This window comes from Poromitra crassiceps (genome assembly GCF_964638095.1).
Source record: "Poromitra crassiceps genome assembly, chromosome: 25".
In the NCBI taxonomy this organism is placed as follows: domain Eukaryota; kingdom Metazoa; phylum Chordata; class Actinopteri; order Beryciformes; family Melamphaidae; genus Poromitra; species Poromitra crassiceps.
Genome location: NC_139649.1, coordinates 16,740,417 through 16,760,999, shown reverse-complemented (window position 1 = coordinate 16,760,999; position 20,583 = coordinate 16,740,417). Strand labels below are relative to the sequence as shown.

Here is a 20,583-nt window from a genome sequence, read left to right as displayed (position 1 = left end):
GCACTTAAGTCACACACACAGTGACTTGCGACTTGACTTGAAACTCGTCCTCAAAGACGTGAGACTTGACTTGGACTTGAGATTTGGGACTTTGCAAACAATCTTTATTTGTATTTTATTTGTGTGTGTGCATTAAGGACATGTCTACTACTACTAATGTCAACTCATCAATGCTGATACTGTATGCTAATAAAGGAGTGAGGACAAGCTTTGAAGTCCTTAGTTTTAGCTATGAGACTTGACTTGGACTCGAGCTCAAAGACTTGAGACTTGACTTGGACTTGCAAAAAATTACTTGTGGGCATCTCTGCCACACCCTCCTCAGACCCCACCCCCCCCCATCTAGTTTATCATCTAGTTTACTTTAATTTATGTTTGATAATTTGATGGCTGCAACACCAAAGTACCTGCACAATTGAAATAACATCAATGGTAACAAAAAAGTCACAGGACTTATTTCCATTGGTCCTTGTACTGAGATGTGGAAGTGCGTTTGTACTTTGTGTGTGTGTGTGTGTGTGTGTGTGTGTGTGTGTGTGTGTGTGTGTGTGTGTGTGTGTGTGTGTGTGTGTGTGTGTGTGTGCATTAATATTAGTTAAGTTAATATGCATTAATATGTGCATTTTACATCTTATTATCTATCTATCTATCTATCTATCTATCTATATCTATCTATCTATCTGTCTATCTGCCTGCCTGCCTATAAAAGTTAGGATCTGAGAGGGAACTTTGACTTGTTTGAGAAAATCAGCCTGTACAGCCAGTTCCCCTGCAGTATGGAGATCCCCTCTTAGATAGGCAGACATCACTCAAGTCCCCTCTTGGCAATTTCTTTAAGAAAAATATTTAAAAAAAAGAGCATTATTTGCAGTAATATTATGGAAAAAGACATTAAAAGTAACTTTTCTATTCTGTTTGTTCTAAATGACCAGAAACAGAGGTCCACACTTGGCAGGTGAACAATGATAGTCCCCTGTGTGTGTGTGTGTGTGTGTGTGTGTGTGTGTGTGTGTGTGTGTGTGTGTGTGTGTGTGTGTGTGTGTGTGTGTGTGTGTGTGTGTGTGTGTGTGTGTGTGTGTGTGTGTGTGTGTGTGTGTACAAATACCCCAGACATTGTTTTCATCAATGAAAGCAGAAAGTCAGTCACCCTCATTGAAATAGCCTGCTCTTTTGATCTGTACATGGACACCTGCTTCACAACCAAACTCATGAAATATCAGCCCTTGGTAGAATATACTACAACTCTAGGCTATAGCTGCCAACTCATTGTGCTTGTGTTTGGGAGTCTGGGGCATGTCCACAAACTCCTGCTCCGTGGACTGCAACTAGGCAGGCTGCTAAACCCTGATGCAAAAAAAATTAGCAAAATACTACTCAGATTCAGATTTTTTCAGATTCAGATTTATTTCGCCCCCCACACACACAAACAATTGACATGTTCAATCAACACCAAGATACAAATGTGTGGAGTGCCAGGTCTCCAAAGAAGCTACTAAAAGCTTATAGCAGGAGCCTCCATCTCAGCCATAATAGGCAGCCTCTTTATCTGGAGAAGACGATGCTTTGTATACCCTTGAGTGCTAAACATGCTTACATATGTCAGTTTGAATACATTATATTTAAGTCATCATCTTGCTGCAATGTCTTTTCCTGTGCTTAAGAAGTACATGCATCAGTGTCTGGTTCAATATAAATGTACTGTACTGCGGCCTTCTTCTAAAATGTTTGGGTCTGTAATATTTGCTGTACTTTGAATCCAAATAAAAGTATTTAAATGTGTGTGTGTGTGTGTGTGTGTGTGCGTGCGTGCGTGCGTGCGTGCGTGCGTGCGTGCGTGCGTGTGTAAAAGCACACACCCAGCAAGTTAGTCCAACAATAGTTTTTGCCAATTTGATCGTTTGAGTGCTCTGGTTTTATAAATTAGTAAGGACATGAAACTGTTTTGAAAGGCCTATTCCTACTGTATGCCTAACAGCTCAAACACATCATACGCCAAAGCAATGCAGAACTGAAGCTTGAGGCAGGCTCAAGCTGCTCTGACGCTTAACCGGTCAGGCCAGGAGCAGTCTCTTCTCCTCAGCGCCGGCCCCTCCCCCCTCACAAATTGCATTGACTTCATGCCTGGCAGCTCGGGATCAGCACGCAGCGCGCTTGGAAAATAGAACAGAAGCTGAAACTATCAGATCCGCGTGGCTTTGGCGTGGCGTCAGCGTGGCGTGCGCCTGTTAACAAGGACGCTGAAATGAAACGGCGTGGCTTTGGCATGGGATTGGCGTGGGATTGGCGTATAGTGTGAACCTGCACTTAGGCCGGAGGCATTATGTTTTCGGGTTGCATGTCCGTCTGTCCGTCCGGTGATCGTTAACGCGATATCTGAGTAACGCCTTGATGGAATTTCTTCAAATTTGGCTCCAACATCCACTTAGACTCAAAGTTCAAGTTCACTGTGACCGCCTGTTCCATAAAGGAAGGGGAGGGGGCCAGGTAAAAGGGGCCGTAGCTACGGATAGGAAAGGCGTAGAGGGTGACAATTCGAGCGGTGGGTAGTGGGAGTGGCTAGGGTGTGTGGGTGGTGGGAGAGGTTGTAGTGAGGGAAATGGGTGGGGCTAGGGAAAATGGGCCGTAGCTAGGGATAGGAAGGCCGTAGAGGGCCAGGGTTCGAGGGGTAGAGGAAGTGGCAGGGGGATGCGGGTGGGGGGTCAAGAAAGGGGCGGGCCTTGGGAAAAGGGGTTGTAGCTAGGGATAGGAAGGTGGTGGAGTCGGGATTCAATTTTGGAGCTGAAATTGTAAAATAGCAACGTTCATCCAAAACGTTGCTATTTTACAATTTTTGGGAGATCGGGTTGGGGAATCATGTTACGACATGCTCTGACATGTGGTAACATGTGGAGCAACATGTTTTCCACATGTGGGTCATATGGATAGGAAGGTCATAGAGAGTTTGGGTTCGAGGAGTGGTTAGGGGGAGTGGTTGGCGGGATCTTAGTGGTTTAGGGGTAGGACCATTTTCTATCGATTTGAACCTCTCTCTCTCTCTCTCTCTCTCTCTCATATCTTCCTACAGAGGATTGTCTCCTGGCTCCGCTGGGAGAGTGGAGCGCCTGGAGCGCCTGTGTCCGTAACAGTGTCACATGTGGCTTCAGGTGGGGCAAGCAGACCAGGACCCGAGGAGGGCTGTCCAGAGGAACGCCTGAAAAGAAAGCAGCATTGCTCTGCCCATCCCAAAGCGAGACACAGAGGTGCAGAATGAAGAAGAAGTGCCCCACAGGTGAGGGGGGGGGGGACGAAAGAAGAAAGGAGATGGTGGTCAAGGAAGAGGAAGGAGAGGAGAAAATGAAACAAATAAGAGATGACATGAGTTCTGATTAGAACAGAATTACGGACGGAAGTCAAGACATGAGGACAAGTTTGAGTAAAGCAGGAAGAGAAAGAAAGCAGCAGCGGCAGAATAAAACAGAGATGCGGCTTGGCACCAGAAATCTGCTGCTTTGCATTCCCCATGCAGACTAATTGGAAAGTATGTGTGGGCAGTGAGTGAGTAACAGCTAACCCTAACCCCCCTAACCCTAACCCTAACCCCCCTAACCCTAACCCTCAGTAACTCAACAGCTACTGTAGGAAGACACTTCAATCAACATGTATCTAGTGGAGCCACTAAGTAGCCAACATCAAACACTGAGGTTGTACTGGGTAGGGGTTGCACTGACTCAACGTCACTACCACAAGGCCACGCTTATGTCGCTGAGTCATGAGATGTGATGTGGATTTGAGATTTGCACTGTCCCTAGCACTGCCCCTAGGACTGTCCCTAGGACTGTCCCTAGCACTGTCCCAAGCACTGTCCCAAGGACTGTCCCTAGCACTGTCCCAAGCACTGTCCCAAGCACTGTCCCTAGCACTGTCCCTAGGACTGTCCCTAGCACTGTCCCAAGCACTGTCCCAAGCACTGTCCCTAGCACTGTCCCTAGCACTGTCCCAAGCACGGCCCCTAGCACTGTCCCTAGGACTGTCCCTAGCACTGTCCCTAGCACTGTCCCAAGCACTGTCCCAAGCACTGTCCCTAGGACTGTCCCTAGCACTGTCCCAAGCACTGTCCCAAGCACTGTCCCTAGCACTGTCCCAAGCACTGCCCCTAGCACTGTCCCTAGCACTGTCCCAAGCACTGCCCCTAGGACTGTCCCTAGCACTGTCCCAAGCACTGTCCCAAGCACTGTCCCAAGCACTGCCCCTAGGACTGTCCCTAGCACTGTCCCAAGCACTGTCCCAAGCACTGTCCCTAGCACTGTCCCAAGCACTGCCCCTAGGACTGTCCCTAGCACTGCTCCTAGCACTGCCCCTACCACTGTCCCTAGCACTGTCCCAAGCACTGTCCCTAGCACTGTCCCTAGCACTGCCCCTAGCACTGCCCCTAGCACTGTCCCTAGCACCGCCCCTAGCACTGTCCCTAGCACTGCCCCTAGCACTGTCCCTAGCACCGCCCCTAGCACTGTCCCTAGCACTGTCCCTAGCACTGTCCCTAGCACTGCCCCTAGCACTGTCCCTAGCACCGCCCCTAGCACTGTCCCTAGCACTGTCCCTAGCACTGTCCCTAGCACTGTCAGAGCTGCTTCGTGCTCCTCTCATCTTGTGTCTTTTTCACACATTTCAATAAGCTTTAATGATACAGTACAGTAAACAAATACATTTTGGCGTATGGGTCCATGATATAACGACGCTCCTCCTGAGACGTTGAGAGGAGGGCGTCAGTGATGAATAGGATAGAAAATCATTCCCCTTAGGGAATTCTTCAGGAGTCAAAATACATAAAATGCTTCCACACTGCTCACTGCTGCCGAAATCCAAGTCTCCACAAGCCCTGAGGTGCCAAGTTGACTTGAAAAGATGTTGTTTACACCCTAGCTGAAATCTTCACTGTAGCAAGGTTGTACCCTAGTTGTTGTACTTTCAGCCACTAGCTCCATTGCAATATATCAATCCACAGATGAAAAACAGAAACAGGACTTGATTTCATCTGCTGATGAAGCCTCTGTGCCATCGAGAGAGGGGGAGCGAGAGAGGAGAGAGAGGGGGCAGAGAGAGAGAGAGAGAGAGAGAGAGAGAGAGAGAGAGAGAGGGGGAGCGAGAGAGAGAGAGAGAGGGGGCAGAGAGAGAGAGAGAGAGGGGGAGCGAGAGAGGAGAGAGAGGGGGCAGAGAGAGAGAGAGAGAGGGGGAGCGAGAGAGGAGAGAGAGGGGGCAGAGAGAGAGAGAGAGAGAGAGAGAGAGAGAGAAATGGTGACACGGAGGGAGAGGGGGAGAGGAGATTTTTCTTTCTCCCCCTCTCAGAACTGGTCCGCCGGCCGGTGTGACTTGATTGGCGGGCCGGATTTGGCCCCCGGGCCGCCAGTTGAATAGGCCTGCCTTAGATTAGAATGTCATGTTTTCATACAGAGTGCATGTTCGATTCCATCTCCATTCCACTGGTGAGTTAGCATCACAGGCTACATACATCCATATATCTACATTGACATTTTCACCCTATTTAACGTTATATAGCCAAATAGTAAACAAACACACAATCAAATGACAGGCACACACAGCTTTATATACTGCCTAAGTCACACCCTCTTCGTATGTAAATAGTTCAGTCTTATATAAACAACATGAGAAACTGTGAAACACTGACATGTAAATAGTTCAGTCTTATATAAACAACATGAGAAACTGTGAAACACTGACATGTAAATAGTTCAGTCTTATATAAACAACACGAGAAACTGTGAAACTCTGACATGTAAATAGTTCAGTCTTATATAAACAACATGAGAAACTGTGAAACTCTGACATGTAAACAGTTCAGTCTTATATAAACAACATGAGAAACTGTGAAACACTGACATGTAAATAGTTCAGTCTTATATAAACAACATGAGAAACTGTGAAACTCTGACATGTAAATAGTTCAGTCTTATATAAACAACATGAGAAACTGTGAAACTCTGACATGTAAATAGTTCAGTCTTATATAAACAACATGAGAAACTGTGAAACTCTGACATGTAAATAGTTCAGTCTTATATAAACAACATGAGAAACTGTGAAACTCTGACATGTAAATAGTTCAGTCTTATATAAACAACATGAGAAACTGTGAAACTCTGACATGTAAATAGTTCAGTCTTATATAAACAACATGAGAAACTGTGAAACACTGACATGTAAATAGTTCAGTCTTATATAAACAACATGAGAAACTGTGAAACTCTGACATGTAAATAGTTCAGTCTTATATAAACAACATGAGAAACTGTGAAACTCTGACATGTAAATAGTTCAGTCTTATATAAACAACATGAGAAACTGTGAAACTCTGACATGTAAATAGTTCAGTCTTATATAAACAACATGAGAAACTGTGAAACTCTGACATGTAAATAGTTCAGTCTTATATAAACAACATGAGAAACTGTGAAACTCTGACATGTAAATAGTTCAGTCTTATATAAACAACATGAGAAACTGTGAAACTCTGACATGTAAATAGTTCAGTCTTATATAAACAACATGAGAAACTGTGAAACTCTGACATGTAAATAGTTCAGTCTTATATAAACAACATGAGAAACTGTGAAACTCTGACATGTAAATAGTTCAGACTTATATAAACAACATGAGAAACTGTGAAACTCTGACATGTAAATAGTTCAGTCTTATATAAACAACATGAGAAACTGTGAAACACTGACGTGTAAATAGTTCAGTCATAAACAACATGAGAAACTGTGAAACTCTGACATGTAAATAGTTCAGTCTTATATAAACAACATGAGAAACTGTGAAACTCTGACATGTAAATAGTTCAGTCTTATATAAACAACATGAGAAACTGTGAAACTCTGACATGTAAATAGTTCAGTCTTATATAAACAACATGAGAAACTGTGAAACACTGACATGTAAGTAGTTCAGTCTTATACAAACAACATGAGAAACTGTGAAACTCTGACATGTAAATAGTTCAGTCTTATATAAACAACATGAGAAACTGTGAAACTCTGACATGTAAATAGTTCAGTCTTATATAAACAACATGAGAAACTGTGAAACTCTGACATGTAAATAGTTCAGTCTTATATAAACAACATGAGAAACTGTGAAACTCTGACATGTAAATAGTTCAGTCTTATATAAACAACATGAGAAACTGTGAAACTCTGACATGTAAATAGTTCAGTCTTATATAAACAACATGAGAAACTGTGAAACTCTGACATGTAAATAGTTCAGTCTTATATAAACAACATGAGAAACTGTGAAACACTGACATGTAAATAGTTCAGTCTTATATAAACAACATGAGAAACTGTGAAACTCTGACATGTAAATAGTTCAGTCTTATATAAACAACATGAGAAACTGTGAAACACTGACATGTAAATAGTTCAGTCTTATATAAACAACATGAGAAACTGTGAAACACTGACATGTAAATAGTTCAGTCTTATATAAACAACATGAGAAACTGTGAAACTCTGACATGTAAATAGTTCAGTCTTATATAAACAACATGAGAAACTGTGAAACACTGACATGTAAATAGTTCAGTCTTATATAAACATGAGAAACTGTGAAACTCTGACATGTAAATAGTTCAGTCTTATATAAACAACATGAGAAACTGTGAAACACTGACATGTAAATAGTTCAGTCTTATATAAACAACATGAGAAACTGTGAAACTCTGACATGTAAATAGTTCAGTCTTATATAAACAACATGAGAAACTGTGAAACACTGACATGTAAATAGTTCAGTCTTATATAAACAACATGAGAAACTGTGAAACACTGACATGTAAATAGTTCAGTCTTATATAAACAACATGAGAAACTGTGAAACACTGACATGTAAATAGTTCAGTCTTATATAAACAACATGAGAAACTGTGAAACTCTGACATGTAAATAGTTCAGTCTTATATAAACAACATGAGAAACTGTGAAACACTGACATGTAAATAGTTCAGTCTTATATAAACAACATGAGAAACTGTGAAACACTGACATGTAAATAGTTCAGTCTTATATAAACAACATGAGAAACTGTGAAACACTGACATGTAAATAGTTCAGTCTTATATAAACAACATGAGAAACTGTGAAACTCTGACATGTAAATAGTTCAGTCTTATATAAACAACATGAGAAACTGTGAAACACTGACATGTAAATAGTTCAGTCTTATATAAACAACATGAGAAACTGTGAAACTCTGACATGTAAATAGTTCAGTCTTATATAAACATGAGAAACTGTGAAACACTGACATGTAAATAGTTCAGTCTTATATAAACAACATGAGAAACTGTGAAACACTGACATGTAAATAGTTCAGTCTTATATAAACAACATGAGAAACTGTGAAACACTGACATGTAAACAGTTCAGTCTTATATAAACAACATGAGAAACTGTGAAACACTGACATGTAAATAGTTCAGTCTTATATAAACAACATGAGAAACTGTGAAACTCTGACATGTAAATAGTTCAGTCTTATATAAACAACATGAGAAACTGTGAAACTCTGACATGTAAATAGTTCAGTCTTATAAAAACAACATGAGAAACTGTGAAACACTGACATGTAAATAGTTCAGTCTTATATAAACAACATGAGAAACTGTGAAACTGACATGTAAATAGTTCAGTCTTATATAAACAACATGAGAAACTGTGAAACTCTGACATGTAAATAGTTCAGTCTTATATAAACAACATGAGAAACTGTGAAACTCTGACATGTAAATAGTTCAGTCTTATATAAACAACATGAGAAACTGTGAAACACTGACATGTAAATAGTTCAGTCTTATATAAACATGAGAAACTGTGAAACTCTGACATGTAAATAGTTCAGTCTTATATAAACAACATGAGAAACTGTGAAACTCTGACATGTAAATAGTTCAGTCTTATAAAAACAACATGAGAAACTGTGAAACACTGACATGTAAATAGTTCAGTCTTATAAAAACAACATGAGAAACTGTGAAACTCTGACATGTAAACAGTTCAGTCTTATAAAAACAACATGAGAAACTGTGAAACTCTGACATGTAAATAGTTCAGTCTTATAAAAACAACATGAGAAACTGTGAAACTCTGACATGTAAATAGTTCAGTCTTATATAAACAACATGAGAAACTGTGAAACTCTGACATGTAAATAGTTCAGTCTTATATAAACAACATGAGAAACTGTGAAACTCTGACATGTAAATAGTTCAGTCTTATATAAACAACATGAGAAACTGTGAAACACTGACATGTAAATAGTTCAGTCTTATAAAAACAACATGAGAAACTGTGAAACTCTGACATGTAAATAGTTCAGTCTTATATAAACAACATGAGAAACTGTGAAACACTGACATGTAAATAGTTCAGTCTTATATAAACAACATGAGAAACTGTGAAACACTGACATGTAAATAGTTCAGTCTTATATAAACAACATGAGAAACTGTGAAACACTGACATGTAAATAGTTCAGTCTTATAAAAACAACATGAGAAACTGTGAAACTCTGACATGTAAATAGTTCAGTCTTATATAAACAACATGAGAAACTGTGAAACTCTGACATGTAAATAGTTCAGTCTTATATAAACAACATGAGAAACTGTGAAACTCTGACATGTAAATAGTTCAGTCTTATAAAAACAACATGAGAAACTGTGAAACTCTGACATGTAAATAGTTCAGTCTTATATAAACAACATGAGAAACTGTGAAACACTGACATGTAAATAGTTCATTCTTATATAAACAACATGAGAAACTGTGAAACTCTGACATGTAAATAGTTCAGTCTTATATAAACAACATGAGAAACTGTGAAACACTGACATGTAAATAGTTCAGTCTTATATAAACAACATGAGAAACTGTGAAACACTGACATGTAAATAGTTCAGAACAATGTTGTTTTTGCCTTTTCCCAATTAGCCACACAGCCAGCGGTACTTTCTGTTTAAAGCTCCGCAATATTGTTGTAAATGTGTGTGCGAGTGTGTCCGCGCGTGAGTGTGTGTGCGTGTGTGTGTGTGTGTGTGTGTGAGTGCGCGCGTGTGTGTGTGTGTGTGTGAGAGTGTGTGTTTGTGCATGTGGTGTGTGCGAGTGTGTGTGTTTGTGCATGTGGTGTGTGCGAGTGTGTGTGTTTGTGCGTGTGTTTCCGTGCATGCGTGTGTTTTCCACAATAGAAGGCATGTCGTTTGCAGTAATTATCATTGTCAGATCGTATGTCCGGTGGCATTAGCAGAGCAGGAAAGTCGATCCAGCAGCAGTCTGGCGCGGGGGTTCGGGCTCGTGGACCTAATAGCGCCCATGTGGGATGAAACGGTGCTGTGGCATCTCCTCCGTTGTCCCAGATTAGACAGCTCTCCTCTCTAAGTCCCAGTCTCTTCTTGTCTTATTGTTTTCAGATGACTCATCTCCGCTCCCACGTCTCCTCCGTTTTCCACCGCCGTCCGCTCAGCGATGGCAGCAGACTGTCATGCTGCCGAGCTGGTTTTCCTGGCAGTTTAGAAACATCTAACAGGCAGTTAAGATGTCTTCTCTTATTCACAGTAACCTGGAACTAATGGCGGGTGGCCTGGTGGCCTGGTGGCCTGGTGGCCTGGTGGCCTGGTGGCCTGGCACTTACACAGATCAAACCGGTCACAAGTTCAATCGATACCGCAGTCAACAAACGGCTCCCTATTACACAAATAGTGGAGTATATGGTGTGTTGGCCATTTTGTACTAGTGGCTGAATTCTCAACTGTTAATTTGATACACTATTAGTCCACTAGAAAATAACCACAATGCACTGCAATTTCTAGTGAACAGAGAATATACGTAAGGGATAATGTATACTGAGCTGGTGATTACTGTGGAAATAATGACCGACAGGTGAATGATTTAGCCCGACGCGCAGCGGAGGGCTTAATATTCACCTGAAGGTCATTATTTCCACAGTAATCACCGGCTCAGTATACATTATCCCGCTTAGAACACGGCCTACAACTAAATCATTCAATAATCTGACAAAAATAATTATTCAAATAGATTTTTTAATAGCGTTTTCAACACAAAGCGGTTTCATTCGTAATTGGCACACAAGACACCACAGCTGCAACTGGTTGGCCTAATTAGTAGCGTCTGCGGACAAAATGCTCTTATCAACTGATTAATCCAGGTGTGGCAGAGCAGCGGTCGGTTGTCGAGAAATAATGACCGGTGAATATTGTTGATTGACCAATCAGAATCGAGTATTCGAGAGAGCCGTGTTCAAACCTACATTATCTCCCATATACCACAATGCAATGCAGTCGTGTTTACCAAAGGAGAAGAAGAGTGAGGTAGTGATAGTTCACTATGAGAAACACTGCATGGGAAATAGTGAGTGATCGAATGAGTGAACCATTCTGAATGCGGCTAATGACTTTTAAACCTCTTTGCCAATGAGACTTCTCACTGATATCTAGCACCTATTGCTCATTACTTTCATGCAGTTAAGCGTGGATTTGCACGAGAAAGTGCTCACGCTAGATGAGGGAGTGGTGTCACACATTGCACAATAGAAGTGAGGTCACCCCTCCTCGCTCTTAATGGGTCACTGATGTCGACACACAAAATCTCACCAACTTGTGTGTGTCCCATCAGAGCTTTTCCCCACGGCACAACCACCGGCATCACACGCCAGTCACGCAGTCATGAACACTGTGAGGTGTTGCTTTGTGAGACATGACCTCTAGTTTCCCAGTTGGGCGCTGTTTGGACCTTCGGGCCAATTGCGGTGCGCAAACACGGCAAACTCCACTCAACCGGGACGACACAAATAACGATTTATCGGCAATCGGTATCGGCAGATGTTAGTCATTCCTTAACATATCGGCATCGCGGTCCGATGTTGCAATATTAATATTGGTTATCGGTATCGGCCAAAATGTTCCCATTGAGAGGAAACATTGTGATAAATCTATGATTTATGGGCTTTTGCAAATGTTTTGGAAATAGAGAAATATGCATCACTTTTTCAAATTCACGGTGTGTATGTGTTCTCCAGCATGTGCAAAATGTTATTATCATAGAAATGTGTTTTTATACAGATCATATCGACATCGGTAAATATCGGTTATCGGTCATAACAGCAATGTTAATATCAGTTATCGGCATCAGCCAAAGTTTTCACATCGGTGCATCCCTACAACAAACAAACAGAAAATGCACATTCAAACGTGAAGGACACAGTGAGCTGACAGGTTGTGTTCTGGAAATGCGCGAGGCGGACTGCTATCATACCTGCAGGGAAGAGAGCATAAGGCTAAGATGCACAAACCGGTTCGAAAGCGCAAAAAGCATGAGCGGTTGTACCAAGATAGGGTCCCATGCATTTGTGGGGCGGCTGTAGCTCAGGAGGTAGAGCCGGTCGTCCACTAATCGCTTTGGTATAAAAGAGGTCGGTGGTTCGATTCCCGGCTCCTCCAGTCTGCATGTCAAAGTGTCCTTGGGCAAGACACTGAACCCCAAATTGCTCTCGTTGGTGTGCGTGGTAACCTGCCGCCATCGGTGTGTGAATGGGTGAATGTACCTACTGACTGTAAAGCGCCTTGGATAAAAGCGCTATATAAATGCAGGCCATTTACCATTTACCATATATTATGCTTCTCTATCCACGAGGGTTTAGTCTATCACAAATCACTGTGTAGAAATGTAATCAGCGTAACTGTAAAAGATGCACAAGCTGTATAATTATACATTATTCTGCCCACTTGTTGATAACTCCAACAGCCTTTCCTTAGATCACATCCCATGCAGCCTATATAAAATGCCTTTTGCAGCTGCAGGCACATGTTTAGTGTTAGTTTGAGAGCTTATTAAGCTGTATTTATGGTGGCGATAATCTCCCATAACCCCCCCTTACCTCCACCTCCTTGACACAAAGAGAGGCGGGCAGCTCTCATTGAGGACGTAATGTGTTGGCCCTGCTAGAACATTGAAAGAGGCTGCATAGCTAGTGTTTTATGATGGCCTGATGGGGCAGCGCAGCACAAATGGAAACTGGAGGCGAACACTGCTATGCATGGTAGAAGTCTCCCAGCATGCAGCTGTCTCACGTCTAGCTTATGCTTATATATCTATTAGCAGTCCATTAGTTAGTGCTACCCCCTTCTCTTTGTTGGATGCTGTGAAGTCGAATTGAACGGGTGGGTGTATTTTAACGCAAAACACGTGTCTTACAGTACTCCATATAAGCATTACTTCTCATTACTTCTGAATGCTGAAAAGAAAACAAAGCTTACATTTTTATTGGTGATTCCTCTTGGGAGGAGACTAATGGTGCATCTGTTCTTCACAAGTTCTGTTTCAAGCACTGAACACGAAATAGGCCTACAGATGTGCTACAGTCACACAGCCCATTAGTTTTGCAAACTACAGATAACTTGAAATCATTTTAAAATGCATGATATCAGACATCAGCCATGTTAAACAGAGTTTGGTTCTGCACAAGCTTTTGGTAGATACGATATGTTTTCAATAGTATACGTACGAAAAAGGATTTATTTTTTGATCCCACCTAGGGAAGCGAGTATGCAGTGGCCTCTACGTTGCTAGGGGGCAACTGGATGCAACACACACCCAAACAAGAGCAAACCTTTTAGACCACGGCGCAGAGTTATTACGATTTCTGCTATCTCAAATATTAGTTTGGGTTTCAATAGACAATCAAATTATCTTAGGAAACATCTAAGATTTGCAAGCTACTTAAATGTTGTTTTGTGGTGGTGGTGGAACACCAGTTTATACCAATCCGATAGAAGGTCTTTCTCCGTCAGAACACTTGCCTGCCTGCAGACCCCGGCCGTGTCTGCCTCACTACGCTCTGCTCTCCCGACACAACCACATATTTAGCAGGCTAGATATCTGTCTGCGAGCTCCCTGCTCATGTCTGTGGACAGTTCACACTAATTATCGCTGGCCAGCCTCCCCTCCCCACCGTGAGAGCCGTCTGGCGGCGCAGTAGGTCTGGCGGCGATGGGCGGCGCTTGGCGGCAGTGCCCTTGGAAAATAGTTTCCAACAATCCAACCTTGCCATTTTCAGCATGTAGCAATGAGCTAGCGTGTAGGTTTCTGCCGTTAGCTTGCTAGCTAGTTAGCGTTGTTGTTTTCACTGAGGCGGCAGGGCACTATTTACAGCGACACACAGGGAGGAGGGAGCTGAAGCCGCTCTGATTGACATGGTTGGAGCCAATGACAGAGCTTGTAATAAGCCAGGAGCGGACATCCGGCAGGCTAATTCACACTTAACAAACGAGTGCTGATTTGCAAACACCGAGCCAATGTGGGCTGCTGTCGGCAAGCTCCAAAAACTACTCGCCGAGGGGTCTGAGTGCCTAATTTGAGGTTCTTAACTAGGGATGGGTTGCTGCCTCTAGGGGCAGCTGTCTTATTGTAGTGCCCCACTAAAGCGGGAACTATAGAGTACTGCAGGGATGACGTATTTTTGTAGTCGGAACGCGGAAGTCCCGGACTTCCGGGTTCTTCACTGTTTCTGCCTATGGGATTTTCTAATGGGTTTTTGGCCCGATGCTTCAAATAAGGTCTGTGGGCAACGCAAGCTTAATCAAACGCGAACCTTTTGTCCGTCCATTTGTTAGTAATGTTGACTTTGTGCCACTAGGGGGTGGCATTGACAATGAATGGGACTGACCAAAGGGTGGAACGGCATCACTGGTGGGAGACATTTGTACTATTTACTTGTTACTTTTATGTTCACATGAGTGGACAAACAAGATTGGCGAGATGATTTAATATAAACAGACATCACAATACATCATCTTATAGGTTCACATTAGATTAGGTCAACCTAATTTTCTCCATTGTTAGGCTTTACAGTGCTATGTGAAGACTGAGCGGGGCAACTCCTCTCAGCTGACCAATTCTAGTTCCACTGTCAGTGCCTTGCTCAAAGGCACTGACAGGAGTAAGCCCTTGTCCTTGTTAACAGGCGATGCCGTTCACACCAGCTGCGCGCGTGTCACGCTGAAGCCACGCTCACGCCTTGCTCAAGCGATCGTTCAGGATTCACGCCTATTTTCCAAGCGTGACGCGTGAAGCTTGAAGGCATGAAGTCAATGGGAGTTGTGGGCGGGTTCAAGGCGCGCCGAGGAGGCGCTGAGAGAAAAAGAGAAGGCTTCTTGCGTGAACGGTTAGGCGTCAGTTCAGCTTGTGCCTGGCTCAAGCTTCAGCTCTGCGTACATATAGGCGTCCTGTGTGAACAAGGGCTAAGAGACACTGTTTGTAGATTGCTTTTTGAAACTATGTAGTTTAGAAAATACATTCTGACATTACTGTGATGCTGACTTCAGCCTCCTATACTATAGATCCTATGATGGGATATTAATAGCGTGGCAAATATTGCTACAGGACATACTGATACCCAAAGTATTGAACGCAGAGTTATGCTAATTTATGAGGTATGAAAGCACAAATAGAACTTGCCTCTTGTCATCAACCAATCAACCATTCGATCAATTCATCAGGGATAAATCAGGCCGATAAAATGTACGTCATGATGAGACAACAAACGCCCATGCATCTGATCTTATTTTGTTTAGTTTTGTTTACAAGAATCTCTTCCACAGCGAGAAAAAACAAAGAGAAGCGAGATGCTTGTCTGATGTTAACAGGCGACACTCTCTGGAGCTGCTCCATTAGCGATGAATAGAGACCACGTGTGACCTTATCAAGCAGGAGGGACACTGATATTCTCCAGACTGTTTTTACCAGGATGTGAGCTCATTTCTGCTCTGGCACTGTTAGCAAAACAACACAATTAAGCTAATGTAGGTGTAAAGGCACAAACCAGATAATGGCCATGGTCTTGTTCATTGACAACTGACACTTTTACCATGGACACACAGGAGGAGAAACTTCTGCCATTGCTGCCACTGTAGCACTGATGCAGGATAAGTGACTTGTTCCTACTGCAGTTTTAAAATGCAGGTTATAAATGCAGGTAGGTCTATGTGTGAGGCCATGAGTTAGATAATGCAGGTTAGAAATGCAGGTAGGTCTATGTGTGAGGCCATGAGTTAGTTAATGCAGGTTAGAAATGCAGGTAGGTCTATGTGTGAGGCCATGAGTTAGATAATGCAGGTTAGAAATGCAGGTAGGTCTATGTGTGAGGCCATGAGTTAGATAATGCAGGTTAGAAATGCAGGTAGGCCTATGTGTGAGGCCATGAGTTAGATAATGCAGGTTAGAAATGCAGGTAGGTCTATGTGTGAGGCCATGAGTTAGTTAATGCAGGTTAGAAATGCAGGTAGGTCTATGTGTGAGGCCATGAGTTAGATAATGCAGGTTAGAAATGCAGGTAGGTCTATGTGTGAGGCCATGAGTTAGTTAAAGCAAGTTAGAAATGCAGGTAGGTCTATGTGTGAGGCCATGAGTTAGTTAATGCAGGTTAGAAATGCAGGTAGGTCTATGTGTGAGGCCATGAGTTAGTTAAAGCAAGTTAGAAATGCAGGTAGGCCTATGTGTGAGGCCATGAGTTAGTTAAAGCAAGTTAGAAATGCAGGTAGGTCTATGTGTGAGGCCATGAGTTAGTTAATGCAGGTTAGAAATGCAGGTAGGTCTATGTGTGAGGCCATGAGTTAGTTAATGCAGGTTAGAAATGCAGGTAGGTCTATGTGTGCAGGGCCGTAGCTAGCTATGAGGACGGGGAGGTCCGGACCTCCCCTAATATTTCAGCCTGCCAAAAAAAAAAAAAAAAAATTTTTTTTTTTTTTTTTTTTTTTTTTTGCAGGCCAGGCCAGGCCACTCACTGAACAGCAGGCCAGGCGCCGCCTACTGGTTTACTAGTGGTTTTATTACTTTATTCAGGTTTAAAGTGGGTGCATCTCATTGTAAAATTGGACTTGGCCCAAATTGGGCTTCAAACGGCCCAAATCAGGCTTCAAACGGCCCAAATCTGGCTTTAAACGACCCAAATAGGGCTTCAAACGGCCCAAATCTGGCTTCAAACGGCCCAAATTGAGCTTCAAACGGCCCAAATTGAGCTTCAAACGCTGAATAATGACATCACAACAGTATAATCCTAATGTTGATTTAAAATGATATATTACTCTAAATATGGCTTAAAAAGGGGGGAAAAAAACCTCAATTTTTTTTCGGCGGCGCCCTGACGGGCGCCGCCGAATCCGCCTCCCCTTGCTGGACCTCCCCTATTTCGGAACCCTGGCTACGGCCCTGTATGTGTGAGGCCATGAGTTAGTTAATGCAGGTTAGAAATGCAGGTAGGTCTATGTGTGAGGCCATGAGTTAGTTAATGCAGGTTATAAATGCAGGTAGGCCTATGTGTGAGGCCATGAGTTAGTTAATGCAGGTTATAAATGCAGGTAGGTCTATGTGTGAGGCCATGAGTTAGTTAATGCAGGTTATAAATGCAGGTAGGCCTATGTGTGAGGCCATGAGTTAGATAATGCAGGTTAGAAATGCAGGTAGGTCTATGTGTGAGGCCATGAGTTAGATAATGCAGGTTAGAAATGCAGGTAGGCCTATGTGTGAGGCCATGAGTTAGTTAATGCAGGTTAGAAATGCAGGTAGGTCTATGTGTGAGGCCATGAGTTAGATAATGCAGGTTAGAAATGCAGGTAGGCCTATGTGTGAGGCCATGAGTTAGTTAATGCAGGTTAGAAATGCAGGTAGGTCTATGTGTGAGGCCATGAGTTAGTTAATGCAGGTTAGAAATGCAGGTAGGTCTATGTGTGAGGCCATGAGTTAGTTAATGCAGGTTAGAAATGCAGGTAGGCCTATGTGTGAGGCCATGAGTTAGATAATGCAGGTTAGAAATGCAGGTAGGTCTATGTGTGAGGCCATGAGTTAGATAATGCAGGTTAGAAATGCAGGTAGGTCTATGTGGGAGGCCATGAGTTAGATAATGCAGGTTAGAAATGCAGGTAGGCCTATGTGTGAGGCCATGAGTTAGTTAATGCAGATTAGAAATGCAGGTAGGTCTATGTGTGAGGCCATGAGTTAGATAATGCAGGTTAGAAATGCAGGTAGGCCTATGTGTGAGGCCATGAGTTAGTTAATGCAGGTTATAAATGCAGGTAGGTCTATGTGTGAGGCCATGAGTTAGTTAATGCAGGTTATAAATGCAGGTAGGCCTATGTGTGAGGCCATGAGTTAGTTCATGCAGGTTATAAATGCAGGTAGGTCTATGTGTGAGGCCATGAGTTAGTTAATGCAGGTTAGAAATGCAGGTAGGCCTATGTGTGAGGCCATGAGTTAGTTAATGCAGGTTATAAATGCAGGTAGGCCTATGTGTGAGGCCATGAGTTAGTTAATGCAGGTTATAAATGCAGGTAGGTCTATGTGTGAGGCCATGAGTTAGTTAATGCAGGTTATAAATGCAGGTAGGCCTATGTGTGAGGCCATGAGTTAGTTAATGCAGGTTAGAAATGCAGGTAGGCCTATGTGTGAGGCCATGAGTTAGTTAATGCAGGTTATAAATGCAGGTAGGTCTATGTGTGAGGCCATGAGTTAGATAATGCAGGTTAGAAATGCAGGTAGGTCTATGTGTGAGGCCATGAGTTAGTTAATGCAGGTTAGAAATGCAGGTAGGTTGTGCCTCTTCTCTGATAAATGAGCTATTTTGAGATGCGTACGTGCCTCTTCTCTGATAAGTAATAATTCTTGGAAAATAAACCCAGACAGACTGATCAGACCCCGAGTCTATTACATTATCCCTTACTTCATTTGCCTTTACAGTAATGTTGGAACGGCAGTGAGTTTTTTTTCCAGTTTATTATTCTTATTTTTTTCCATTTTGTTTCAAATTTACGTTGAGATTGTAGGTTTGCAGAAACGTAAAATGACAACGTTTTGTGACAAGTGACCAACAGGACAAACTCCCAAAAACTTGGGATATTCCTTGAAGGTTGAGGGGACAGCAACACTCGAATTTCTGTATGCGCGCGTGTGTGCGCGTGCGTGTGCGTGTGCGTGTGTGTGTGTGTGCACGCGCGCCTGTGTGCGTGCGTGCACGCGCGCGCGCGTGTGTGTGTGTGTGTGTGTGTCTGCGCGCGTGTGTGCGCGTGCGTGTGTGTGTGTGTGTAGTCTGTCTGTGGTTAGGTTGTTATGTGATGAGCAGGGCAGTTTTCCAGGACAGCGCTTGATTCACTTAAGATGGCTGGAAGATAGTTTGCTCTCATGACATACCAACTACAATCCAGCTGGTTCAATGTCTGTGTGTGTTTGTCTGCGTTAGAGAGAGAGAGAGGCATGAAAGAGACACAGGGAGAAAGAGAGATAAGGAGGGAGAAAACGAGGGAGAGAGAGGGAGGGCAAAAATGGAAAGATGAGCGAGAGATGAGTATCATCGTATGTTTTTCATGATCTTGTTTCCTTTGATGATTTTTTTGGTGGGTAGAGCCGGGTTTGGCTGCACTTAGATGTGTGTGTCCATCTTAGTGTGCATGCGTGTGCCTGCATATTTTGCCGCCGCCAAATGAAAACCTCATATCTCTAAACTGTCAACTTTTCAGGAAGTAGGAAACGGGCTTGACCACGCTGCGTTCTTCTGCTCATCCGGCCGGAGGGTTACAGAGTTTGCCTCAACCCACAGAGAGAGAACCGTGTAATCCTTCCAACTGAGGTCCAAACAGGAAAATCACCAATATTGTAGTTATGAGGTTTTCACAGGACAGCAGCAATAAATTCATGATCTTTTCCAGAGCTCGCGCCCAGATCTCAGATCATGTTGGCATTCATACCATGAAAGAGTATCATCCTTTAAGTACTTGGGTATTTGGGTGGACGACAGGCTCTCTTTTAGAGTGCATATTGAGAACCTACTGAACCTAGTGAAGAAAGCGAAGGTGAGGCTGGGTTTGAATCAATGAACCGCCTTTATTTAGCAGTTAGGAAAACACTTGTACGGGCTACGTTCTTAAAGTCGAAGTGAACCGGAGGCGAATGCAATAGCACGAGCGTCGGAGACTGAAAACAAATTGAGAGGCGGACCATATACGTGTCGATGATTTGATTTGACAATTCTGTCGACTGGCTTTGGCATTGGTCAATCATGGCGTGTTCCACCCCCAAATCGAGTGGGATTCAGCGTGTTGTCGTGCTACGCGAGTGGGATCCGCGGAGTACGAGGCAGCCACTTGCTTCGTGCGGAGCGAGCGGACAATCCGATGCATGGGTGCTGCCCACCCCTCTGAAATCTCCGAGGGGAGACCCCTGACTACCACGCTCTCAAGCGCGCGCCTTTTTTATGCTATTTCTGTAAATACGATAATGCGCGTTTTAACGAGCCAGTTACATTTCTTTGCATTCTTAGAGATTATAGTTTTTGTTTTTTGTTCATGTTTCATGCAATTGGCCAAGTTAGTTTATGGGATAGGAATTCTGCCAGATGACAGGCACTAGGCGCCATTTTCTACTTCATTTGGAAGAGAAAATTATCCTGAAATGAAGATTTGATTGACAGCTGCATGTCGTGATATGATTGGTTGAAATGGGGTAGGAATTTGATAGTACTAGTTGACGT

The 20,583-nt window shown here is 43.0% G+C and overlaps 1 protein-coding gene across 1 annotated transcript in view; it reads left to right on the top strand.

Annotated features, from left to right (window-relative positions):
- The window catches only part of rspo4 (R-spondin 4), a gene marked incomplete at both ends in the record, with an annotated part of 59,943 nt that overhangs the window by 27,112 nt on the left and 12,248 nt on the right, over positions 1–20,583 (top strand). Inside the window, one exon of the mRNA XM_083660608.1 lies at positions 3,065–3,268. Within this exon, the coding sequence (XP_083516734.1) occupies positions 3,065–3,268 (204 nt within the window). The remainder of the gene's footprint in view (positions 1–3,064; positions 3,269–20,583) is intronic.